The sequence below is a fragment of the Ailuropoda melanoleuca genome, chromosome X, assembly GCF_002007445.2.
Source record: "Ailuropoda melanoleuca isolate Jingjing chromosome X, ASM200744v2, whole genome shotgun sequence".
NCBI classification, from domain to species: Eukaryota; Metazoa; Chordata; class Mammalia; order Carnivora; family Ursidae; genus Ailuropoda; species Ailuropoda melanoleuca.
In genome coordinates, this window is record NC_048238.1 from 43456800 (window position 1) to 43483965 (window position 27166).

Consider the following 27166-nt stretch of genomic DNA (forward strand, 5'->3'; position numbering starts at 1 on the left):
AGGTGTGTGGTTTTCTTTTCTTGTCATGCTTTTGCCTACCTTTGTCAGCAGGAAAATGCCAGCCTTATAGAATTTGGAAAATGTTTCTCTTCTATTTTATGTAACAATTTGTAGAGAATTGGTATTGATTGTAATTAAGTTATTTAAAAGTTTGGTAGAATTTATCAGTGAATTTGGACATGGACTTTCTCTTGTGAGAAGTTTTTTAAATTACAAATTCAATCTCTAGAGTTGTTATGGGTCTTCTTTGATTTTCTATTTCTTGAATTTGTTTCAGTAGTTTCTTTCTAAGAATAAGTCCATTTCACCTAATCTATCTAATTTATTGGCAAACAGTTATTCATAATATTCTCTTATATTCTTTCTCTTTCCTTAATGTCTGTAGCAACAACTGCTCTCTCATTACTCCTTTTAGTAATTTGAGCCTTCTCTTTTTTCTTGGTCAGTTTAGCTAAAGATTTATGACTTCTGTTGGTCTTTTCAGAGAAACAATTTTTGTTTTGTTGATTTCAAATATTTGATGGCCTAACATATTGTCTATCTTGAGGAATGTTCCATGTGCTCTTGAAAAGAATATGTACTCTGCCTTTTCAGAGGCAGGTATAGTATTAAGCCTAGTTTCTTTATATTGTTGTTCAAGTCTTCTATTTCCTTGTTGATCTGCTGCTTTGTTGTCCTATACATTCTTGAAAGTGGAGTATTAAAGTTTCCAACTATTGTTGAATTCTCCATAACACTCTTAATTTCTATAACTTTCTGTTTTTCTTCTTTTGGGGCTCCAGTTTTAGGTGGATATGCACCTGTGTTTGTAATTTTAATATCTTATAGATGGATATACTCTGTTATCATTGTAAGATGTTTTTCTTTACTTGTAATAAACTTTTCTGTTTTAAAGTCTATTTTTTCTAATATTATAGCCACTCCAGCTTTACCTAATGCTGAAAAATTGAATGCTTTCCCTTTAATTTCTGGAACAAAGCAAAGAGATTCTTCTCACCACTTCCATTCAACATTGTAGTGGAAGTCTTAAACAGTGCAATTACTCATGAAAAAGAAACAGCATTAATACTAATTGGAAAGGGAAAAAAACTTTCCCTATATGCAGACAACATAATTGTATAGAAAAAATTCTCAAGTAATCTACAAAACAAAAACCCTTAGAAATATCAAGTGAGTTCAACAAAAAGGGTATAACTCAACACACAAAATCTATCATACATCTAAAAACCAGTAATGAAATTTTAAAAAATTTACAATAGCTCCAACAATTAAACAAAATTGAAGAAAACAATACAATTTATGATAACTCAAAAAAGGTAAGAAATTAGGTGTGAATTTAGCAAAAAGTAAACAAGATCTGCATGTTGAAAACTATAAAGCACTGATTCAAGAAATCTAGGAAGATCTGAAGAAATGGAAAGACATCTAGTATTCATGGATTTGTATGATCTACATAATAAGATGAAGAATATCCCCAAATTAATCTAGATTTAACACAATTCCCACCAACACCACAAGATTTTTTATAGTTATAGAAAAGCTGATCCCATTACATATAGGAAAAATCAAAAGAATTAGAATAAACCAATTTTGAAAAAGAAGAATAAATTTGAAGGAATCACACTTCTTGAGATTGAAATTCACTTTATTTTTATTTTTTTTTATAATTAATTTTATTTTATTATGTTAATCACCATACAGTACATCCCCTGATTCCGATGTAAAGTTTGATGCTTCATTAGTTGCGTATAACACCCAGTGCACCATGCAATACGTGCCCTCCTTACTACCCATCACCAGTCTATCCCCTTCCCCCACCCCCTCCCCTCTGAAGCCTTCAGTTTGTTTCTCATAGTCCATAGTCTCTCATGTTTCATTCCCCCTTCTGATTACCCCCTTTTCTTTTTCAAAGAACTGAAATTCACTTTAAAACTACAGTTATCCAGATAGTGTGATATTGGTAAAGGAAGGACACATAGATCAGTAGAAAAGAATAGAGTATTTAGAAATAGACCAATACAAATATGGTGAGCTGATTTTTTACAAAGGTGCAGTTTCAATGGAGAAATAACAGTCCTTTCAAAAAATAGTGTGCATACTAAAGCCACAGAGGTTCTACCTACAATATACCTATTTAAATAATTAACATTAAGAAAAGTAAGAAGGGGCGCCTGGCTGGCTCAGCTGTAAGAGCACGTGACTCTTGATCTCAGGATTGTGAGTTTGAGCTCCAGGTTGGGAGTAGAGATTACTTAAATAAATAAAAACTTTTTAAAAAGTATGAAAAATACCAAGTGCTGGCAAGGACGTGGAGCAATTAGAACTCACACATTGCTGGTAGGAATGGAAAATCATTCGGTCACTTTGGAAAACATTTTGGCAGTTTCTTATAAAGTTAAACATCCAGATACCATAACAATTTATGAGCAATCCTACTGCTAGGCATTTCTTTTGCCATATTAAAACTATGTTGACACAAAAACCTGCATATGAATGTTATAGCCTCTTAACTCATCATCTCCAAAAGTGAAAATTACCCATATGTTTAAATCGGTGAATGGATAAACAATTTGTGATACATCTATACAAAAAAATACTATTCAGAAATAAAAACTAATGAACAATTGATACATGTAACAACTTGGATGAATCTCTAAGATGTTATCCTGAGTAAAAGAATCCTGTCTCAAAAGGTTACTTTTTCTATGCTTCCATAGATATGACATTTTAGAAAAGTGGAAACTAGATTGAAAGAGAACAAGAGTCTTTGCCAGGGTTTGTAGTTGAGGAAGACTGTGTGACTAAAACAGTATGTCATAGAGACTTTTGGGGGTTATGGGATTGTTCTGTATCCTGATTGTGGTGTGGTTACATGAATTTATACATGTGTTAATACTCATAGTGCCATTCAGATCAAAAAGTAATTTACTATATGTAATTTTAAGAAATGACAAATCTCTTTATGTAATAAGATGAAACACATGCCAACATATATAGTTAAGTAAAAAAAAATCTTGGTGCAAAATAGTTTGTATTATATACTATTGTTTGGTAAAAAATGTAATATATATATATGTGTGTGTGTGTGTGTGTGTGTGTTTGCTTCCATATGTATAAAATATCTTTGAAAGAATAACTAAGAAACTCACTAAGTGTGTAGGGTCCAGGTATAAAAAGTTTTTATTGTATATGATTTTGTGTCAGCTTTGGGTAATTGTTTAAAATTATTCTTTACATCTTTATTATAATATATGATATATACAAAATAATGCATGTGGTTTTAATGGACACCCAGAGTTGAAAACTTCTGTTTTATAAGTTCCATATTTATTATGCTATTTTGCTTATTGCTTGTCTTCCTCACTAAAAGGTAAGTTTTAAAAGTGCAAGGATTTTTTCCACTCCTTTGTTTATGCATGTATCTCTACTGCCTTGAACAGTGACAACCACACAGTAGTTGACCAACGAATGTTTGTTGAGTCAATAAAATAAAGTGATAAGAACAGGATGTATGGTGGAAGCAGAGAAGAGGAACAGTTGTCTGGTTTGGGTTAAGGAATGGAAGGAAGAGTCAGTAAAGCTCAATGAAAGAGTTAAAATATGAGCTGATCTATGAAAGGTGAATACTAGATAGCAGGGTATGAAAGCACACATATTTGAGATCTTAGTGCACTTTCCAAACTGTAAGCACTCGTGTGAGACTTTGACTTAGGGTGGGAAAAGCTGAGTGGTGAGAGATGAGGCTGGAGAGAGAGAGATCAAGTTAGACTCCCAAGTCTTCTGTATACCATGCTAAGGAGTTGGGATTTTGGTAGAAACAGAGGGTCTGAACTAAGTGATCCTGATGACTGAGAGAAAAGTCTATAAATATTCATATATCACCCTTTCAGTGAGCTTTTCCATAATGGCAAACTTCTCCCCCTTCTCTGTGTACCTTGCTATCCTACTTATTTGCTTTATTTCTTCATAGTACTTGTCACTTTCTGGAATGTATTTTCTTAAATATTTTATTATCTGCCACTAGAATGTAGTCCCTCTGAGGGCAGAAATTTTTGCCATTTTGGTTATGGTTCTATCCTTAGAGCCTGGTGCATATTAACTGCTTGATAAATATTTGTTGCATGAATTTTTCAAAACTTTGAATGTAGAGGAAGTCAAGGAAATATTATCAGGTTTCAATGCTTCTGGATTTCTGATAATCTACTGGCTAATTTTTCCAGCTCAATTCCCAAATACAATTAATTATTAATAGCATAAGCCCCTAATTTTCTGTATTTATTCGTTGATTACTACAATATCCTCTAAATCAACTTCTCTGCCTCCAGATTGCATCAGTACAACCCATTTTCTATATTCTCATTTTAAACATTACCATATACTTTCTTGCTTAAAATTCTTCTTTGGCTTTCTGTTTTCCTCATAATTAAGCTCAAACTCCATGACGTAGCTTGCAAGGTCCTTCCTTTTCTGGCCTCTTCTTACATTCAGCTTCATTACTCATTACTGTTCCTTTCACAGTATACTTCAAGTCCACTGCCATTCTTCCATTTCATTCATCCATCAATAATCTAGTCGACATTAAACAAGTCTTTATTGAGCACCCTTTAGGAGATAAGGTATATTTCAGGTTTTTAATATTCACCAATCAATGGGATAGTCATAGTTCCTACACTGTCTTCTCTACCTATTATTTTGTTGCATTATAGTGCTGTTAGATGCTTATGTGTTCATTTCCCCCACTGTTTGGATGGCCTTAAAATCCAGGACTGTGTCTTATTTTTCTTTATATGGGCAATATCAGGAACAGAACTTTACACTGAGTGGTTGTTCAGAATCTGCTGGTTGAATGAAAAAATATGAGTTAAAATGTTGACATGAACTATAAAAATACCAGCAAAAGTAAGGACCTGGTGCTGGCCCCAGTCATTTCCCTGACCACATTTTGGTTATTTATTCATCCAACAAACATTGATAATCACCTATTTTATGCCAAGCTCTTATGTGTTTAAAATGCACCTTTAGGGGCGCCTGGGTGGCAAAGCGGTTAAGCGTCTGCCTTCGGCTCAGGGCGTGATCCTGGCGTTGTGGGATCGAGCCCCACATCAGGCTCCTCCGCTATGAGCCTGCTTCTCCCTCTCCCACTCCCCCTGCTTGTGTTCCCTCTCTCACTGGCTGTCTCTCTCTCTGTCAAATAAATAAATAAATAAATAAATCTTTAAAAAAAAATGCACCTTTAGCCCCTAAGCTGTGGGACTCCTACTGCAATGCCCATGGGTGTAGCATAGTATTTGGGACATGGTAGATGCTCACTATATACTTGTAGATTGACTGAAAATAACCACAAAAAAGGAGAATTGGGGTACAGATTTTGGGCCCAGAAGAGCTTTCCGGAGATAGTGGCAATAGGTAATTCACTACTGAACTTTTAACCACAGTAAGAATTATTTTTATTATTGAAAATTTTGTCAGTTATCATTTTCTCAGGGAGCGGGTATATACATATATAAGAATGCTTTCTAGATGAGTTTACTATTATTTACTTGGAAATTGAGTATAGCATGTAACTCTTTGGATACCATTCTGAGCCAAAAAATGATTCAGATTTAAGACTTTTCAAAATCTTGAAATCAAAGTATGCCACTAATAAAGATGAACTTTTTTTTCAACATGGTATGTCAGAAAGCAGTAAACCAGTATGACAAATAGGTAACTGTTGACGTCCAAGAGTTAAGGGACTAAGGGCTAGGAAGGTATTTCAAAGGCTAAATCAACAAGGCAAGGTGACAAATTTGGATACGTGGGGTTTGGCTGAAATAATTCAGTTCTCGGGATGACTAGAGCTAGGATTTATAAAAAATTACTGATCCTTCTCCCAGCCAGTTTACATCATCTGATAGGGTGAGAAAGCCAGAGAGATAAAACATCGTAAGAGCTTGCTAGAGAGGCACAGGAAGTTGCGTGTAAAGGGGGCGTGGCAGCGGAAGATAAGCTTCCGGCAAACGAAGGAAAATAGCAATTCCGGTCACGCCATCGTTGTGTCGCGGCTTTCTTCTGCAAGGTGAGTGTAAAGAAGAGGGTGATAATTTTCACAACTGAGTCCCCAGACCCTCGGGGAAGCTTTCCTCCTCGCTTCTACATGGGGCGGAAAGAAGTTTTCATCCCCAGAGTACGTTGTGTGAAGGATGCTTCTGACGCTTAGGTTCCGGTTGCCTATCTTCTCTCCCCTACTCTGAAGATGGCAGGCCGTCATCCCCTCCCCTTTCTCTCTTGTAGTTCTTTCATCCCTGCTCATTCTTCACCTGTCCTCGTTATCCCAGATCTCTCCCTGATCGTTCTGAGCCTGGGTCAATCCCTCTATCACAGATTCTTTTCCTCCCTCTTACCTCCCACCTTGTTCTCCGCCCCTTTTTAGCCTCAAAACTTCTGCAACCCCTTTATCCCACTCTTCCTTTTCCTTCGACTCCAATACTTTACCTCCCTCCCTGCCCCGCTAGCCTTCTGATCCCTCCTGCCCCCCTCCTGCAAAGGCCATTGAATTATATACTTGCCAAACCCAGGTGTGACTTCACTTTCATGGTCAACGCTGTTTTTGTTCTTAAAAATAAGCAGTGGCAGAAATTTTAGCCCTTAGAGACGTAGGGTCTTGTTCAAATTATTATTATTATTAATTATTATTATTTTTACTCTAAACAAAATGATACATCAGAAACTGCACTGATTTTTAACCCTCTACTCATGACATTAAAAAAAAATTGGCGTAGAACTCAATCCCCACTTTTTAAAGGGGCAGATATAGTGGGTTTTGCCTGTAACCTGTAATTGTAATGGTGGAAGCTTTCGCATCTCCTTTAGAACTTCTCATGGAATAGAAATGGTTGACAGATATGACATCCAATCACAAATTTATTTTTTCATATGAGTTACGTTTATTATGCAGATCCTTTTCTAGTCTCTGGTAGCAATATTGAACAGCAGGCCGGCAGATTTTTCAGACACAGTTTTCCTGGGAACTTTGCAAGTATTCTCTATTTGGTGCAAAAATGTATTTTTCTGTCCCATTCATCAGGTTTAATTTGTGTTGTGAGAACGTAAGCTAATCACGATTTATTATTCCAATTTTTTACCCAAGAGAGGGGACATCATGATCATTAAACTTATGATGAGGGTCAGGGCTTTTCAGACTCTAAAGAGGAATTTAACCAAGGATTTTCTTGAACAAGCAATTTATTCCTCTTCTCCTGTAACTACTGTGTTATACTTGCCAAAATAAGAGGTAACTCTTTTTTTCTGGGCCAGGGATAATTTTCAGTTCTTTTAGAAAAAAATGAGGCGGAGATTTTAACGATACTAAAACACTTAGGAACTTTTTTGAAGGGTATTGCTGATGTCTCTGTATTCTCTAAGTCATAATTACACAGAATTTAAATGTCACACAGCTTCAGCCCAGTGTGCAACCATCATTTATTCATCCAAGAATTTTTTATTGAATAACTTTATGTGTCAGGCAGTGTTAAGCACTGAGGATACAACAGTGGAAAATAAAAAGTTTATTATACTGTAGTTGAGAGACAGACGATAAATGAATATATAATAAATATGAATAGGTTGTGACAGGGAGGGGATGTACTATTTTAAATAGGGTGGTTAGGAAGGCCTCCCTGATGTTGAGCAGAACCTAAAGGAAGTGAGGACACAGACTGTACAGCTATTAGTGGGAAAAATAGGATATATCTATGTCAGTGTCTCTGTATTTGTTGTTCATTCAGCTTCCTACACACACACACACACCCTTGCCCCTGGTCACTTTTCTGCGTAGCTTTAATGCTCTGTATACTGAAATAACCTAATCCGGGCACATACATTTTCCATATTCTTTTTATCCTTGGCTAGCTTCTTGCTATCTTTAGGTATATTGTCAGTTACCAGCCCCGCTAGGAAGACATACCTTTATATCCATCCTCACTTCTCCCTCAGTCTGTCTGTGGTACATTGTGTGCTGTCTTAATGGCGTATTTGCTTACCTCTCTCACTGCTCTTATCACTGTGTCTTCATGGTATGTTGCCCATAAATGTTTGGTGTGTTAAATTGGAAGAATTCAGTACTGGTCTGTCTGTACAGGCAACCTTTTAAATATAGTTGGTCCCCTAATGTTCAAAACCATCCTCTAAGGTCAGTATTATCATTGTCATTTTACTGATGATAAAACCAAGACTCAGAGGTAGATAGTAACTTACTGTTGGTGGTGAGGTTCTGTGAAACACTTAGTCCTGAGCAGATTCTCTTTGTCTTTTTGTCTCTCTTTTTCTGTTTATTAATGAGAAATAGAAAATATATGGATTATTTTGTTATTTTATGAGACATAATCTGGGTATAGAAATTTCATTTAAAAAAATTTCCTTTCATAAGTCAGATTATATCAGGTACTTGTTAATAAATATTAAGAGCTGAGAGGCATGGTGGCTCTTTTTACTTGAACATTTTTTAGTTTAACAGGCATAAGTTGAAAGAAGAGTACAGTGAATACTTTTATGCTCTGAATCTAGATTCAGCAGTTGTTAACTTTTGCCATATTAGCTCACTTGTTCACTCACTTGCTCACTCTTAGCCATCCATCCATTCATTTTTTTTATTAAAGTGTAATTGTTTATCTGTTTTCTGATCTATCTATTTTGGCTGAACCATTTGAGATTTGCAGGCATTATTTTTAAGTAAACTTAAATACAAACAGAAAGGAGCATGTATCATAAGTGTACAGCCCGAAGCACTTTCATAGTGTAAACACCTGTGTAACCAGCATCCAAATTAAGAAATAGGACATGATTAGCATCTCAAGGCCCTTGAATGTATCCCCTACCAGTCACATCTAAACTCCCATTAGTCACAGTCCTGGCTTCTATCACAGTATAATAATTTTGCCTATTTTTGGACTTTATAAAAATATGGTAGTATAGTATTTTGTGTGTGTGCCTGACTTCTTTGGCTTAAGATTTTGTTTTTAAGGGGTGCCTGGGTGGCTCAGTCAGTTAAGTGTCTGCCTTTGGCTCAGGTCCTGATCTCAGGGTCCTGGGATTTAGCCCTGTATAGCATCTGGCTTTCTGCTTAGCAGGGAGTCAGCTTCTCCCTCTCACTCTCCCTCTCTGCACGCGCGCTCTCTCTCTCAAAAAAAATAAAATCTTAAAAAAAAAGATTTTGTTTTTGAGATTCATCCATATTATTGGGTGCAGTGGTAATTTCTTCATTCTCATTGCTATGTGAATATATCATAGCAGATGGACATTTCGTTTGTTTCCATTTTTGGCCTGTAAATAATACTGTGAACGATCTAGTACATGTCTTTTGGTGATATATGCACACATTTCTGTTGGGCATGTATCAAAGAGTAGAATTGCTGAATTATAGATTATGTATATGATTAGCTTTAGTAGATAATATCAACTGGTGTTCCACAGTGGTTGTACAGACACACCTCGTTTTATTGCACTTTGCTTTATTGGACTTTGCAGATACCATTTTTTAACAAATTGAAGGTTTGTGGCTATCCTCAGTTGAGCAAATCCGTTGGCACCATTTTTCCAACAACATTTGCTCACTTGATGTCTCTGTGTTACATTTTGGTAATTCTTGCAATATTTCACAATTTTTCATTACTATTATATTTGTTACTGGTGATCTGTGATCAGTGATGATGACTCGCATTTTTTAGCAATATTTTTTAATTACAGTATATACATTTTTAGACATAATGTTATTGCATACTTAATAGACTACAGTATAGTGTAAACATAACTTTTATATGCACTGGGATACCAAAAAATTCTTTTTACTTTATTGTGGTATTCATTTTGATGCGGTGGTATGGAACCAAATCCGCAATGTCTCTGAGGTGCGCCTGTACTATAAAACTCTTATAAATCTTTAAGAGTTCCACTTGCTCCAGTATATTGTCAACGCTTGTCACTGTCTTTGCTTTTTTGCTTTTTAAGGAAAAAAAAACCATTCTAGTGGTTATGAATGGTATCTTATTGTGGTTTTAATTTGCAAATCTGATGATAAATATGCATTTGTTCATATGTTTGTAGGCCTGGATATCTTTTTATGAAATACCTGTTTAATCTTTGACCACTTTTTCCCTGGACTATCTTACTGATTTGTAGGAGATCTTTTTATATTAAGAATGTTGATATTTTGTTAGATATATTTATTGCAAATTTCAGTTTCTTGCATTCTCAGTTTCTTAATGGTGTCTTTTGATGAACTGAATATCTCAATTTTAATATTGTTCGGTTTCATAGTTTTTCCCCTTTATGGCTAGTGCTTGTTTTGTTAAGAAATCTTTGCCTTTCTCAAAGTAGTGAATACATTTTTCTATGTTGTGTTATTGTTTAATCTTTTCATTTGTATTCACAATCTATTTGAATTGATTTTGTGTATGATTTCAGTATGAGTAAAGCCCCCCCTTTTTCGTATGTCAAAATGGACACTCAGGGGTGCCTGGGTGGCTCAGTCGGTTAAGTGTCTGCCTTTGGAACAGGTCATGATCCCAGGGTCCTGGAATTGAGCCCCACAATGGGCTCCACTCAGTGGGAAGTCTGCTTCTTCCTCTCCCTCTGCCCCTTCCCCTGCTCCTGCACGCGTAGGTGCATGCTCTTTCTCTCAAATAAATAAGTAAAAATTCTTAAAAAAAAAGAAATGGACATTCATTCAGCCCATTATCACTTACTGAAAAGATCGTTCTTTCCCTTGTATAGAGTCATGTTTTTCATACATCAAATGACTGGATTATATATATGGGCTTGTTTCTGAATTCTGTTCTGCTTGGTTTTTCTATTCTTGTATAAGTACCACTGTCATAATTAACGTCATTTATAATATACCTTATATATAGTTATTTAGTCCTACAGTTATGTTCTTTTTCTTCAGTAATGCCTTGTTCTTGTTCTTCTGCGTTTCCACATGCATTTTAGAATCAGCTTGTCAGTTTCCACAAAAATGCTTCTTGGCATTTTGATTGAGATACTACTTAATAGATCAATTTGAGGAGCATGCATCATGTCACTTTACCCCTAAATATCTCAGTGTTCATCTCCGAATATTAGGGACATTTTGTAAATAATTTAATTACCATGATGTCACCAAGAAAAATTAAGAATAATTTCCTAATATCATCTAATACCTAATCCATTTTCAAATTTCTTTTTTCCCCCCAGTGAGCCTTTATAGCTGGTATTTCTTGTTTGAAAAAAAGAAGACAAGCACTGTTTACTAAGGTTCTATTTTTCATCAGGCAATGTATACATATTTAATCAAAACAAAGAGTAAAGATGTACATATTCTTCCATTTTATAGTAAAGGAAAGGAATCATACTTGGCTAAGAAACTTATTCAATCATAAAGCTTCAAAGGCTGTTCATATTCAAATGCATAGTTCTATAATATGAAATCCCATGCTGTTAGCACTGTATCATATAATATACAAAAGAATAAAGGTAAAAATCAAATAATAAAGAGGTAGGGAGAGGAAGAAATCCTGCCAAGGGACCTATTAATTATAAAATGCAAAATATAGGTCTTATAGCTGGTTTTTAAAACCATCACCCAACCTAGATTAAAGTATATTTATATTTTTTAGATTTTTTTGTTATCCTTTTCTCTATTTTGTTGAGCTTGTGGCTATTTATATATTTAGTACTTTTCAATCCATTGCGGTCATCATTTCTTCTGTTGCTCAAACCGTCCAGTTTGGAAGGAGCTAGTTGCAACCCCTGACATTGGCTGCTTTTTTCATTTATTACTGAAATTTTCAAATATATTTAAAGTAGAAGATAGTAAAATAAAGAAGCATGTATTTTTCAGCTTCAACACTTAATACCATTTGAGGAGACCTTTTCTCCTCACCCACTTTTTTCACTGGGGTATTTTAAAGCAGTCCCAGATGTTATGTCATTACACAGGTAAATAACTCACGGTACATCTCTAACTCTTTTTTTTTTTTTAAAAGATCTTATTTATTTGAGAGGGAGAGAGTGTGAGAGCAAGCAAGAGCACAAGAGCAGGGGGAGGGAGAAGCAGACTCCCTGCTAAGCAGGGAGCCCGACAACGCAGGGCTGGATCCCAGAATGCTGAGGTCATGACCTGCACCGAAGGCAGACACTTAAACCGACTGAGCCACGCAGGCACCCCACATCTCTAACTCTTAAGTGCATTATATTAAGCAACCACAACCCCATTATACTTAATAAGATTAACAGTAATTCCTTATATTATCTAATGCCCAGCCCATATTCAAATTTCCATGATTGTGTTAAAGATGTCTTTTTAGGGGCAACTGGGTGGCTCAATCAGTTAAGTGTCTCTTGATTTCTGCTCAGGTCATGATCTCAGGGTCATGATACCAAGCCCTGTGTTGAGCTCGGCATTCTTTCTCTCCCTCTTCCTCTGCCCCCCCCACATGTGTGTGCTCTCTCTCTCTCTGTCTTTCTCAAGTAAATAAATCTTTAAAAAAGTATTAATAAAAAAGATGTCTTTTTATAGTTGCTTTGTTAAGTCTATATCTAAACAAGGGCCACTGTTTATCGCCATTAGATATTTTTCTTTAAGTCTCTTTTCCTGACCATCTGTAGTCACCTCCCCACATTTTAAAGACCATTGGTTTATTAGAGAAACTAAGTTACTTACCTGTCAATGAACGGATTTAGATGATTCAGTTTGTTTTCCCATATGCATGTTTCTGTTCACTGGCATTTAGAACTAGAAGATTGATTAGATTCAGTTTCAGTTATTTTTTTAAAGATTTTACTTATTTATTAGAGAGATAGAGGTCATAAGCAGGGGTGGGAGGAAGGGTAGAAGGAGAAGCAGACTTCCTGCTGAGTTGGGAGCCTGCCATGGGGCTTGATCCCATGATGCTAGGATCATGACCTGAGCCTCAGACAGACGCTTAACTGATGAACCACCCAGGCACCCCTTCAATTATTTTTTAAGGGAAAAAATCGTTGCAGGTAGTGATACGCACTTTCCATTGTATTTCATCATATCTGGTTTAACTTTTTAACTGATTCTGGGGTTGATTTGTGTTTTCAGGTTTTGTCAGCCTGATCTCTCCATTGTAGCGTCTCCTACCAACCTTTCTCCTGTTGATTTTAGCAGCTATTGAAGATAATTGTCTAAATTCATTATTTCAGTAGTAGTTGAAAAAGAGTGGTCTAATTTTATCAATCCTTCTGCATTTATTAGCTGAAATTATTTTATAAAAAGACCTTTTCTTTTTTTTTTAAAGATTTTATTTATTTATTGACAGAGAGAGAGAGAGAGAGAGACAGCTAGCGAGAGAGGGAACACAAGCAGGGGGAGTGGGAGAGGAAGAAGCAGGCTCTCAGCGGAGGAGCCTGATGTGGGGCTTGATCCCAGGACTCCGGGATCACGCCCTGAGCCGAAGGCAGACACTTAACGACTGAGCCACCCATGTGCCCCTAAAACAGACCTTTATCAGCTTTTTTTGGGTCCCAAAATATATTTTATAAAAAAAAGTCAGGGTGAATGCCTTTTTTCATTTATCGGAGTAATGGGTTGGTTTCCTAGGGGCTTTCATTGTTTTCTTTAATATCATTAGGAATTCGTGGATTTTTATGCATTTTATTATATGTATCCACTGTGATTTATTTTTGATGTTCAAACTGTGTCATCATAGAAATTAGACTTTTCTGTTTGGCTCCTGTATCCTTTACATGATCTCATTAGATCTTGACTTCCTTTCTTTTTTTTTTTTAATTTAAATTTTAGTTAGTTAACATACAGCACAATATTGGCTTCTGGAGTAGAATTCAGTGATTCATCATTTACGTACAACACCCAGCGCTCATCACATCACAGTAAGTGCCCTCTTTAATACCCATCACCCATCTAGCCCTTCCTTGCTTTCTGACACAAGATACTTTAGGTTCATTATGTACATTCTCTGCCCCAGTCCTGGAGTCAGCCATTTTGTTAGGAGGCATGTATTTCAGTAGGGATTGGTACTTAGAAAGCAAGATGTGTGTGCTCAGGGGATTATTACTATTTTCTTAGTCATGCTACGTGACCTTTTGTTACGCCTTTTTCCTCACTATTTTGAGTACAAGTGAATGACTCCACCCGTATTCCATTGAAAATTAAGCTAAGCATGGCTTTCATTTGTTTATGTAGTCATTCATTCAGTAAAAGTTTAGAGACCACACTACCTTGTATCTGGTCTTATGCTGGGTACAGAGGACTTGTAAAGCTAAGCCTGACTGGTTTCCTGTTCTTTTTTTTTTTTTTTTTAAGATTTTATTTATTTATTTGACAGAGACAGCCAGCGAGAGAGAACACAAGCAGGGGGAGTGGGAGAGGAAGAAGCAGGCTCCCAGTGGAGGAGCCTGATGTGGGGCTCGATCCCAGAATGCTGGTATCATGCCCTGAGCCAAAGGCAGACACTTAATGACTGTGCTACCCAGGCGCCCCTGGTTTCCTGTTCTTGATGAAGATTCATTATAGTGGGGGTATGAGTAAATGAACAGACAGTGTCTAAAGAGTATGATGAGTACTGTGGTGGGTATAGGCAAGTGGGGGCAAGTGATAGACTGTGGGGGAGCACAGAAGGGGCATCTGCAAATGCTTTGGAAAGGAAGATAATGTTTGATATTGGATGAATAGAGGAAGTATGAAGGCCGAAAAGTTATGAAAGATGTTTCAGTCAGAAAACTGGAAGAACTGTGGAGGGATCTTGATCTATTCAAAGAAAGGTATATGTGTAGTTGATTATAACTGGAACATAAGTTTTATGTAGAGGAGGAGAAATGAAACTGGAGACATAGATAGGGGACAGGATGTTGAGAGCCCCAAAAGTCAGGTCAGAGAACTAGGATTTCATTCTGAAGCCTATGAAGAAGAAATAATGGAATTGTCCTTAGTGGATGAGATACACAGTTCTCTTTGTGATGTACTGATGGTGCACTGGGTGGGCGAATGAGAATGAGACAGTAGGAGATTGATGAGGAGAGAGGTGTAGCGGTCTGGGAGAGAGACAGTGTCATATTACACTCCACCCTATATGTGTGTGTGGTGTATGGGAGAGTCGTGTGTGTGTATTACATATAATCTATTATAACACATAATATATGTACATAACATAGGGTGCAGTGTAACATGACATTTTATATATATGTATAATATATATGTGATATATGTATATAAGATAGCTCTGTGCATACACATGTACATAGTGTTGCATGTCTATAATTCTGTATGTGTGTAAATATCCAGGGGCCATCTCATTGCAACAAGTCTAAAATAGAGAATATTTTAGTGAAAAAACACTGCCCAAGGACAGCTGAAGAGTGGAAAAGGGCTAACAAACACTCCCTCCTTGACCAAACCTGAGTCATGCTCCTTGGAGCCCTCCTTTCAACTAGATCTCATCTTTGGGCATTGTCTTTGACCTATCTAGTCCAGTTTTAGAAAGAGTCATGCTGAATCAACTTAATGAGACCCCTCCCTGCCCCTTGATATGTGATCATCCTGGTCTTCTTTCAACAAGAATTCTAAGTCTGTTTAGCAAGAATTCCCCTATTCTTGGTGTCTCTTCTTAATTTTCTATCCACTGACACCCCCACCACCACCACCATCACTGCCCAGATCTACTCCTTGACTATAGATTCCCAGCTGTCTTTACTGTATTCAGAGTGGAGTCCATTTTCTCTTTGCTGTTGCAGTAGTCTTGATACCTATTGCAGTAGTCCTTTTAATCTTATCATTTTAACAAGTGTCAGGATAATTTTTTCTTTAACAGATCCCATGAGAACTTTTGCTTATTATGTTCTTTCTCTTCAAAGCTCCACCAGTTGACACTGAGGCCCAGTTGTACATCCTTGAGTAATCTGAGAATTCCTCTTCCTCCTCTTCTTCATGGGATTTAATGGTATGAGGAGGAGTGAGATTGCTCAGCTTCTCCCAGACTGTTGGAATGTAGCCTTAACAGTTATCTCTAGGAGAGTGGAATGATAATTAAAGATACTTATCTCCTTTTATGTGTTTCTGTGTGCCAGGCACTGTTGTATACTAATGAACATATATTGCATTTGTCTTTCGAGACTACTATCTTAAACTTTTTTAAAATATAAAATGTGAAATACCTGTACATGGTTATATAAGATGTAGACTGAGAGTGTTCTGTTACATTAGGGATTTAGGGAAAACCAGGGCAGTGAGTAGGTATGGATCAGTGTTAGTGAAGGCTGATATGCAGAGGACTAATAATATAATTGGTGAAAGCGTTGATGAAATGAGTGTAGACCTTCGTGTCAAAGATCTTGTCTGTGAAAAGTGGAATTGATAATAGGTGGTACATGTATATTTTTTAGGATGAGAGATTCGAACGTGTTTATAATGTTCTGCGGGGGAGGAGCTGATAAAAACAGAGGTTGAAAATAATAGGAGAGAACGGGGATAACTGGCGAAGCAAAATGTGGAAAAGATATGTAGAGAACATATGAAGTACTGGCCACGAACAAGAGAAGGGGCATCACTTCTGACACTGGTGTTAAGGAGAGTCAGAAAGGGATGTTTTTAATTTTTACAGTTTTGGAAAAGCAAGAAATAGGGAGAGCTTCTTTCTTGGTGCCCCTTTATTCTCTGTGAATAAGGTAGTAAGGGCATTCTGGGGTGTGAGAGGGGATGGCCAGGGGCCAGAGGAAAGACAAGGAAGCTTGCAACCATCTTTAGGGAATGAAAGAACATTGATGGGCAGTAATGAACACCTATCTAGGTTGGAAATGAAGTGTTTGTAGTTTTGTCTTTTATTTCTAGGTACGTTCAACTGCCAAGAAGTAGGAGCAAAGAAGGCAAACATTGGGTTTGATTTTAGACTGTGAATGTGGTGGTGGTGATTGTGGGTGGTGGAAGGTTTGAGGGGCTAATAAATAAGTTGTTGAGGTTACTGATGGGATTTGTTCAGGTTATAGACCATGGGATCTAGTCTCATCAGGGAAGAGTATATTCTCAGGAAGATTCTGTGGATCCAGAGAAAGAGAAGTTGTGTGAATATGTGCATGGGTGTGGAAGAAGTTGTATAAAAATTTCGAAGCTCAAAAGAGTAGAAGTAGCAAGGTGATGTGGCAGACAAGAAATGGTGGTCAGAGTAGGTTATTGGAGTTTAAGAGTTCAGAGGAAAAGTAGTTCTGGATGATGAGTGAGTTGGAGTAGAGGAGGTCAAGGAACTGAAGCTGGGGTGATGGACAAGTTAGCCATGAGATATCAAAGATACTGCAGAAAATAAAAGGTGATAAAAAGAGTGGAGAGGAAGATGAAGAAGATGCTATATTTTGTGGAAGGGGTGAGTATAGCTGTGAGACAGATGGCATTGAAAATCAAAGGAGCAGAGATTTTCACAGCAGGGAGATGATTTAGGGAATGGAAGCACCAATTGCCAACATGAGTTGTTGCCCTTAACCAGTTTAGCAGCAGATTCCTTGGATGGCCCTGGCTTTGTTTGTCTCAGTTTTGTCTTTGCCCATTTTGGTGAGGGGCAATAACCAGGGTTAGGGCCAAGAAAGGACTGGTGGTCTTGAATGTAAGGAGAGCTAAGATAGCATTCTATTTGATTTCTATTTTTGGAGGGACTTAACTGCCCTTAGCTACTTTAGGGGAAATGGTATTGCAGGTAGGACCCTGGCTTGCCCAGGTCTGTGTTTCCAAAAATCCTATTGCAAATGGATATGTTAGCTAGTCCCCATAGCTTTTATAGAGAGAGGTAGATGCTTTTTATATAATATCATTCATCATCTCAGAAAGGTTGAGAACACATACTTTAAGGGAATTCCATAGGAAGGCCCTGGATTCTTCCTTTTTTAAAAAAAATTTTAAATTGTGCAATATAACAAAAATGCCAAAAGTTCTGTAAAATGTAAATGTACACTAAGTTGAATAATTATAAAGTAAACACCCGTAAAAGAACCTTCCAGAACCAAAAATAGAACATTGGAAGTTATTCAGAAGCCTCCGCTGGTAATCCTCTCTCTCCCCCAGAGGTAACCATTTATCCTGACTTGACTTTTATGGTTATTACTTATTTGCCTGTTTGTATAGACACGTGCACGCATATACACCTATTTATACATTTTACTGTTTATGGACATTTGGATTACCTTCTATTTTTGGCTGTTGTGACTAGTGCTGCTAAGAATATTCTTGTACACCTGTTGCATATGTGCATGAGTTTCTCTAAGATATATATCTGGCAGAGGGATTACTTGGCAATAGTATGTGCATCCCTTCAACTTTATTAGATAATGGAAAGTGGATCGCCACAAGAATTGTACCAGTTTTGACTATGAAATGTATGTGGATTTATACCTTGGTTTTTTTCTCCTCCACAGTTTTGAGGCCAGAGAACTATGGCTTGGAGATGACCCAGGGGTAGCCAGGACCTGTGATTTGCTGTGGATACGGGGGACTTGGGGACTTGATTACTGTTTCACATTTCTCCTGAAACAATTGCATTTAACTGCTTCAGGGGGCTTCCACAGGAGAACCTTGGTTTGGTCCCATCTTTCCCAGAATCTTAAGGCCCAAGAATTGGGCTCCAGAATTGAGTGTGGTTGCCCAGCCTCTGAGGGCATTTGAGAATGAAAGAGGCTGCATTATTATCCTGCAATGCAAACAGTTGATTTTAGCAATTAGCCAGGAGTTCTGTAGGGGGGCTCTGAGTCATTTGTCTCTTTTTCAGACTCAAGGGTCAAGAATCAGAACCAGGAAGTTAATAACCAGCATCTGTGGATGGCCGAGTATAAAGACTAGTGTAGTGGCTTAGATGACCCTGTGTCTTTGGAGGGTCCTTGAGCAACTGTCTTTAGCCTGCTCCCTCCTTGTCCCTTTCTTTCCCAGAGTCTGTCCTTTAGGGAGCCCTTGCACAGGGCCAGGAGGGCCCTGGCTTTTTTATTTCTTCCCCAGAGTTTCAAGGTTTTATAGAAGTACACTTGAAGTGATTAAAAAATGAGTTTATTAACTTTCAGAAAATTGACAAAATGTTCTATATGAAGATGTGAAATATTATACATGCGTATTACTGATTTTTTATTTTAAAACAAATAATGGAATAATAAATAATTCCAAACTTTAATTGCAATTAGTATTTAATGTACTTTTTGGATGTGACTATAGTTTTTAGTTATTTCACAAAAATTAATATATTAGCATATTTACAGTTAGAAGATGCTTATTTCATGTTTTAGTTCACTCTTTACATTTTACTACTGTTATTATTTTTGCTTTCTCTGTACATGTTGAGAATTTGAATTTCAAGATAAGTCATTGAAAACAGTGGCATGTTTGTTGTAGCTCTTCACTTGATATCCTTTCATCCTTTGGCTGCTGTTTTTGTCAAACTGTTTAATGCCTAACTATAGCCCCTCACCTATTCGCAAGGCAAAGATATTCTAGAAAACGTGTTATCTTTATTATCGGTTGGACACGACATTAACCCTGTTAGCTTTTAATGTTCTGCCCTGCTCTATATTACATGGCAACCCGCCTGAAGATGTCCACCTCACAGATATTGCTTGAATGGTATGTTATGCACAGGTTTGGCATACCAGTATGCTGTGGTTTACTAGTTGGGAATGTTGGGACCAGAGGTGTGGAAGAATCAGCAGGCTTATGAGAAAACTAGCTCATCTATGGCTAGGTGAAGGGGTGTTCTAAAAATCACTGAAGGGTGTACGTAAGCTTATTTTTCAAGAAGGGGGATTCTAGAGGTCACAAAGGAAAGATTCCAGGTGGAAGGGGGCACAGTGAACCGATAGCTTCAGGGGGAGATGGGCATAGCTTGCTACTTTTCATTCCCTCTATTTGTCTTGGTTATCAGGAAAATATTTTCCCAGGGCACTGGCAGTGTGAATGAACAAAGGGGGAAGTCATAGAAGGTGAGAGGGGAAACATACACAGTCTAAGAATGTCAGAAGTGCTAGGATACCAGTGGGAAAGATAGAGTGGAAACCTTAAAAAAGTTAGATACACCATTAATTAATCAAGTAAGGAAAAATGGAGTGATCTAGACTCTGCTGGATAATGAAGACACAGTTAAATTAGGTGTGTTTTCTACTGAGTCTGGTGGATGAGATAGACACAGACATTGCAACAGGGAGTGCTATGATGGAGGGGAGACCAGGGTGTGGTACTGTCAAAAGAAACATGGAGGAGGGTCCTCTAACCCATCCTAGAGGCTCAGTGAAGGCCTCCTGGAAGGCACCAGGTTGAGAAAACTTAATTTTGCGTAGAAGTAGCCATTATTCTGGCAATGGAGGAGAATCGTCTGAGGGTGGGGACCAGAGAGCAGGTGTATTGTAGCTGCCCGGTTATGCCCTTTGGTCTTGAACTTGGGAAGTACCTGAAGAAATGGACAGTTGAGAGGCTACTCTGGTTTAGTAGAGCTAGGGAAAAGGGGTCAAGCAGAAGTGAATCGTTTCATAAATGGTTAAATTTATGATGCAGTTTTAATAACCTTACCCTCATGAAAGAGTAGCCTCTTCTGTTTTCCTCACTATGCCATGAAATGATAATCATTTTCTATATATGTGATTTTCATCTTGTTTAAGGAATTCTTTCTTACCTTGATTTCATAAAGGTATTCTACTATATTCTCCTATAAAACTTTTATAATTTTCTTTTCACAATTAGTTTCCAGTTGGAATTTATTTTTGTGTATTGTATGACATAGAGAACTTACTTTTTTTTTTCTGGGATGATTTATCTGTGGTTCTGGGACTATTTACCGAATAGTCTGTTCTTTGTCCACAGATTTATAATGCTGTCTCTATCATATACCAAGTTGTAATAGATGTATATGTCTGCTTTTAGGCTTCCTATTCTGTTCCATTGTTCTATTTGTCTGTATCTATACTATTCCTACATTGTTAATTACTATAGCTTTGTAATGCATCTTAATATTTGGTAGGGAAAGGCTCCTTCCTTATTCCTCTTCCTCAAAAATATATTTTTGCCCTTTACTTTTCCATATGAATTTTAAGGTAAGTTTAACATGGTCTATAAGAAACATTGAAATTTTGATTAGAACTTGTTTCTGTTTATAGGTTTATAGATTTTGTTGCATCTTTACAACAATGAATATGGTTCATCCCGCCTTTTGTCTAGGTATTTTTAATGTCTTTGGAAAAAAGTTTTATAGTTTTCTCCATAAGGGTTTCATGCATATTTTGTTAGACATATTTCTGTGTACCTGATAAGTTTTTATTGTCCTCGCTGATCTTTTTTAAATTATGTTTTGTAACTGATTGTGGCTGGTGTATGGGAGTGCTTGATTCTGGTGCATCGTTCTTACTTTGCTTACCTCTTTTTCTTTTTTTTTTTTAAGATTTTATTTCTTTATTTGACAGAGATAGAGACAGCCAGCGAGAGAGGGAACACAAGCAGGGGGAGTGGGAGAGGAAGAAGCAGGCTCATAGTGGAGGAGCCTGATGCGGGGCTCGATCCCATAACGCCGGGATCACACCCTGAGCCGAAGGCAGACGCTTAACCGCTGTGCCACCCAGGCGCCCCTGCTTACCTCTTTTTCTAGATCCAGTTGTTTATAGGTTTTGTTGTGTTTTTATATAAACTTTATATAAAACATACTTAAAGGTATGTAAATCATAACTGTACAGCTCATTGAATTATCATGAAGTATTTTTGGCTTGTTAGTGTAATTTGTGAATAATTGTAATTTTTCCCCTTGCAGCCCTTGTACCTCCAAATATTGATATAATTCTGTGTAAAATAAAATAGAATTTCTTTTCTAAAACTATTTTCACTGAAGCGTTCCTGAGGCTTCATGCTCTAAATAGTGGTGTTTGGTATGTAAATACTTTTGAAGTTATCTAAGAAAGGACATTACCTTTACTTGGAAATTCCAACAGAACTTAATAAAAGAGTTTGCAGGGTAGTGATGTTTCAGATAATTGACTGCAGTCCAGGATTTGGTGTTCAGCATTTGTGAAATGCTGAAATGAAACTTGGTGAAAAACAAATATATACAAATTAATGTACTGAAACTAAGATAGATATAGAAAGAAAAACATACCCATCCTACAGTAATACATACTTTCTAGTGACCAGAACAGTCAGGTCCTCTCTCCAGAGCACGTCAGTTCCCACATTGGGATACTTGGGAAATCAAACTAAGAAAACAGCTTGTTGCTTACTGTGAGCATCGAATTAAAGCAAAGAAGGCAGAGAATCTCACAAGCATGGGGTGTTTTGTGCAGCTGTGCATCATTTGAGGAATGCGTTTGAACGCTCTACCCTCTCTTCATCACACTCCAAGCAGTTTGAGGGGCAGCAAGATGTAGTGGAAAAATACTGGGTTTTGTTGACAGTTGACAGGGACTTGAATCCTAGTTCTTTGCGTATTGATCTTAGGCAAGTTAGTTCTCAGAGTTTCATTTTTCTCACTGGCGAGGTAGAAATCATGACACTGCTAATTTAAAAGAAATATATTTTTTCAAATTATTTGCTGTATTTGCAGAATTACGGGTTTAGATTTGATAATCCATGCCTGTGGGTGAAGAGGAAAGTGCCAATGATCCTTTCTAATTTGTTAGAATGATCTTAAAGTATTAATCTGTTTCCAAATACAGAGATTGTAGAGACAACTTTATCACTAGGTGGTATTAGCTTCCTCTTGCTGCTGTAATAAATTTTGACAAATAAATAATAAACACATATATTATCTTGCAATTCTGGAGGTCAGCAGTCCTAAAAATCAAGGTGTTGGCAGGCTTGAGCTCCCTCCAGAAGCTCTCAGGGAGAATATATTCCCTTGCTTTTTTCAGCTTCTAGAGATCACCTGCGTTCCTTTTCATTCATGGTCTTTTTCTCTCTCTACAGATCCAACAGTATAGCATCTTCACCTTCTCTGACTCTGACTTTCTACTTCCACTGTTATATCTCCGTCTCTGACTTTGATCCTTCTGTTTCTTATAAAGACTCTTGTAATTACATGGAGCCCACCGGTAATCCGGGATAACTTTTTCATCTTAAGATCCTTGATCACTTATGCAAAGTCCCATTTGCCATGTAAAGTAACATATTCAAGGATCAGGACATCTTGGGAAGGCTATTATTCTGTCTGTTACACCAGGTTAACGAGTTAACAAGCAAGATACCTAGTTAGAATTACATATTTCTTTTGTAGGTTATTTTCGTAGGTTATTTTCATCAATTTCTAAAGTCGTGGGAGTCCTACAAAATGTCTTTCTTTAAATAGTACTTCCAAGGAAAGATTTGTATTAACAGAGAATAGAACTAGTTGGTAACAGTTATGATTATTCATAAGTCTCCATATTGTAAGAGAGAACTAGATTGACATTCTTTTTTTTTTATTTTAATGTTTTTTTATTATACTGTGTTAGTCACCATACAGTACATCCCTGGTTTCTGATGTAAAGTTCGATGATTCATTAGTTGTAGATTGACATTCTTGTTAAAATTTCTCAACTTAACATCTTTTAAATTTAGGTTTTTTGAAATAAGTGTAAAGCAAGATGGTTTCTACCCCTCCACAGCTCGAGGGAAGAGTACAGAGCCTTCATCTCTCTTTGAGTTTCCTTTTGTTGATTGTGAAGATTTGTATTTGTAAAGTTAGGCTCTGGAATTCCATTAGCTAATTTTAAGTAGAAAACAGGTCTGGAGCCAATTTTGCTTGTGGAAATGGAGAGGAAATGGAGAAAGGGCTGAAAAGAACTTTATTATCAATGAAATTCTGTATTCTGTGCCTTGTAAAGTAGTTGTTCAGATTCAGTGTGATCACTTTACAAGGCCCTGACACCTTAGTGAATGAGAGCAGTTTGAGTCTTTAATACTCTTTTCCGTACTTTCCACCTTTTTGTTTCCTTGTACTGTACTCTAATAATTTTTACAAATTATTTTCTTAATCTGTTGATTAATGCAATCCCTTGGGTTTTTCATTTCAGGCACTGTTTTTTTTTCTTCCAACTTTCGATTAGGTTTAATTGTGATATATACTGTGTATTATAATTTCCTGATGCTTGAAAATACCTTCAAGCTTGTTATTTACTTCTTTATGTGTAGTAAAATAATTATCTTATAGTTTGTGTTTGCTAACCCCAGTGTTAAGTCTTTCCTGTTACCAGCTGATCCTGCTGTTTTCGCTTCTTTAGATAAATTCAAGGCCCAAGGATCCCTAGGGCAAGTCATGTAATTCAGCCTGAGCATCAGAATGACCTGCTTCCACTCATCAAACTCCTGAGAGGGTAGCCTGGTATAGCTCTAGACTTTAATTTGTTTCTTTTGCCTTCAAAACAACCGAAATGAAAGTTAAAATTTTTTTGGAATGGACAAATGCCCTCAGGGCAGAAATTGCCTCCCTGCTTATCTGTTTCTCTAGATTCCCCTTTCCCCCTGCTGTTTCCTTGATGTTTCCCTATTTTTGTTGCCCTGTACTTTTATTGTTTTCAAGTAGATGTTATTTCTTTGTCATCAAGATTTTGTTTTGTTTTCAGCATGAGGGTTTGTCCAAACAACCTTGTGGGCAATAACCAGAATTAGGAAAATTTCCTACAACTCTTTCCTACACTTTCTTTGGGATTAGGTTCAGGCTCAGAGCTTCTCATTACCTTGTGGGTTTTCTTTTCTTTATTTTATAGACGAAACATCCAGTGTTCAGAAGAGTAAAGATACTTGCCCAAGGTCACCTAGCAAGTAAGTAATAATATTGGTTTTGAGCCCAGCTCTGTCTAGTCCTGAAGCCTGTGTGCTTAACCAGTTCAGTGCACTGCATCCTTTGGATTCTGTTGTTTCTTTGTTCTGGAATATGGAACATCTTTCTTCTAGGAGGAGAGTAAATGTTGCATTGTGTTTCTCTTACCAAGTTTTTATCCCTCAAGATCAGCACCCTCTCTCTTGTTCCTAGGGAATATATGCATTTCTATGCCTCTTTCAGAAGATCTATGCCTGTTTCTGAGACATCCTAATAAATAAAGAGACCCTCTTCTCCATCTACCCTGTGCCTTTCAGAACTGAATTTAGGGACAGTCAGTACCCCAGCTTTAACCACAAGGTTTTATTTTCTTTTCACCTGCAGGATTTTCCACCTCGGAAGACCAAAATGCATTCCCAGCTGAATTTGGAAAGAGCTAAGGACAAAGGGATCCAGGAAGAAATTCTCTCAGGTGAACGAAGACAGGAGAATGAGACAGGTAGGAGCTCGAGAATTTATAGTTTTGTTAGTGTTAAGATAGTTTTGGAATTTTGGTTGGTGAATGCCCACAGGGCACCTTGACGTGGTGGAAAACACAGGAGCTTTGGAGCCACACACATTTGAATTGACACTCAGTTCCCTTACTTATTAACTCTAAAATACTGGGTCAGTCATTTCTCTTCTCTGGCATCAGTTTCTTCATTTATATAACTTGAATAATAATACCTATTATCTCTCAAGGTTTCCATGTGAAATATAGGTAATATATTTTGGTAAAGTGCGCTTGGTACATGCTTACTAAAGAATTGTAGTATTATTATAATTCTTGTTGCAAATGTAGGGGCAGAAAAATGTTCCCTTCTTTTTTTTTCTAGATGGACTATTACATGTATTTATTATCTGTTTGCATTTCTTTTTCGTGAATGGTTTACTCATGTTCCTTGCCTGTTTCTCTATTTGGGTCTATCATTTAGTTGTTAAGATTTTGGCTAAGAATAGTATCTACTTCAAAGAGGGAAATTTCAGAAAAAGTCAAAATTCTAAAGAATGTTAGAGATCCAGAATCCAAGGCCAATTCATCATAGTCTCTGCTGTGGAGAAGACTTGGCATGTGATGACATAGGCTGCAAGAAAGCTTAGCAGGGAAGGATATAACATACTCCCTTCTCTGCAGAAATCTGTTGTGGGCACAATACTGCCACTTTCAAAAGATAATCCTACCAAAGAGAAAGACTGAGTACATTAAGGAAAAGACTGAGCTAGATGTTTTTATATGAGGAAAACCTTTAGGAGAAAGGTATGGTTTATTTTTTAATTTAAATTCAATTAATTAACATGTACTGTATTATAAATTTCAGAGGTAGAGTTCAGTGATTCATCAGTCTTATATAATACCTAGTGCTCATTACATCATGTGCCCTCCTTAATGTCCATCACCCAGGGATGGAGTAATGGGTAACAGAGGTATAGTTTATAGGACCATAACTGTGCAAAGGTTTTAGAATTTGTGAGACACTGGAAAATTTCCAATGGGGAGAAGCCCTACATGTATGATTAATGTCTAAAAGCCTTTTGTTGGTGTTCAGGGTTGATGCCTCAGAGTACTCATAGTAGAGGGAAACCCTATGAAGGTAACGAATATAGAAATTTCTGTCATGATGCTGAGCTTATTTGACATCTGAGGACTCACACCTGAGAACTTATTAATTCATACGGCTGTGAAAACATGGAGAGGCCTTCAGGCAGAATTTAATTTCTCTTTCAACACCAGAGATTTCATAGGGTAGGAGAACTTTCCCAATGTGAGAGAAATTGCAGTGGGTAATCAAGCTTTCTCAGTCATAACGAAAATGCAGAGAGAAACCCTATGAATGTATTGACTATGGGAAAGACTTCAGAACAAGCTCAGACTTTTTAAAAGGTTTTTTAAAAAATTGTATTTGTTTTTAAAGATTTTATTTATTTATTTGATGGGGGGAGGGCAGAGAACAAGCAAGGGGAGCAGCAGCCAGAGAGGGAGAAGCAGGCTCTCTGCTGAGCAGGGAGCCTGACGCAGGGCTCAGTCCCAGGACCCTGGGGTCATGGCCTGAGTTGAAGACAGATGCTTAACTGACTGAGCCACCCAGGCGCCACTAGACTTTCTTTTAGTGTAAGAGAGTTCATAGGGGAGAAAACTCTATGTTCGCAATGCCTGTGGGAAGGCTTGCAGATGCAGTTCAAACCTTGCTAAGCATGAAAGAATTGACAGTGCAAAGAAACTTTATGGTGTGTAATGAATGTGGGAGAGGGATTTTGGTGATGTCAGTCAGAAAATTTATAATGGAGATGGAAAGAGATCCTTGTTTATCATCTGTAAATTCATAGTGGAGAGAAATTGTACCCGTAATGAATAAGCCTTCATTTAGAGGCTTAGTTTATATATATATATATATATATATATA

At 37.1% G+C, this 27166-nt stretch overlaps 1 protein-coding gene across 1 annotated transcript in view; it reads left to right on the top strand.

Moving 5' to 3' along the window:
* The first annotated feature begins 5997 nt into the window (after positions 1–5997).
* Positions 5998–27166, top strand: part of MAGED1 (MAGE family member D1) — a 64249-nt gene continuing 43080 nt past the window's right edge. The window contains exons 1-3 of the mRNA XM_019793537.2: positions 5998–6058; positions 24673–24727; positions 25110–25224. Coding sequence (XP_019649096.1) covers positions 25134–25224 — 91 coding nt within the window. The 5' untranslated portion in view covers positions 5998–6058; positions 24673–24727; positions 25110–25133. The remainder of the gene's footprint in view (positions 6059–24672; positions 24728–25109; positions 25225–27166) is intronic.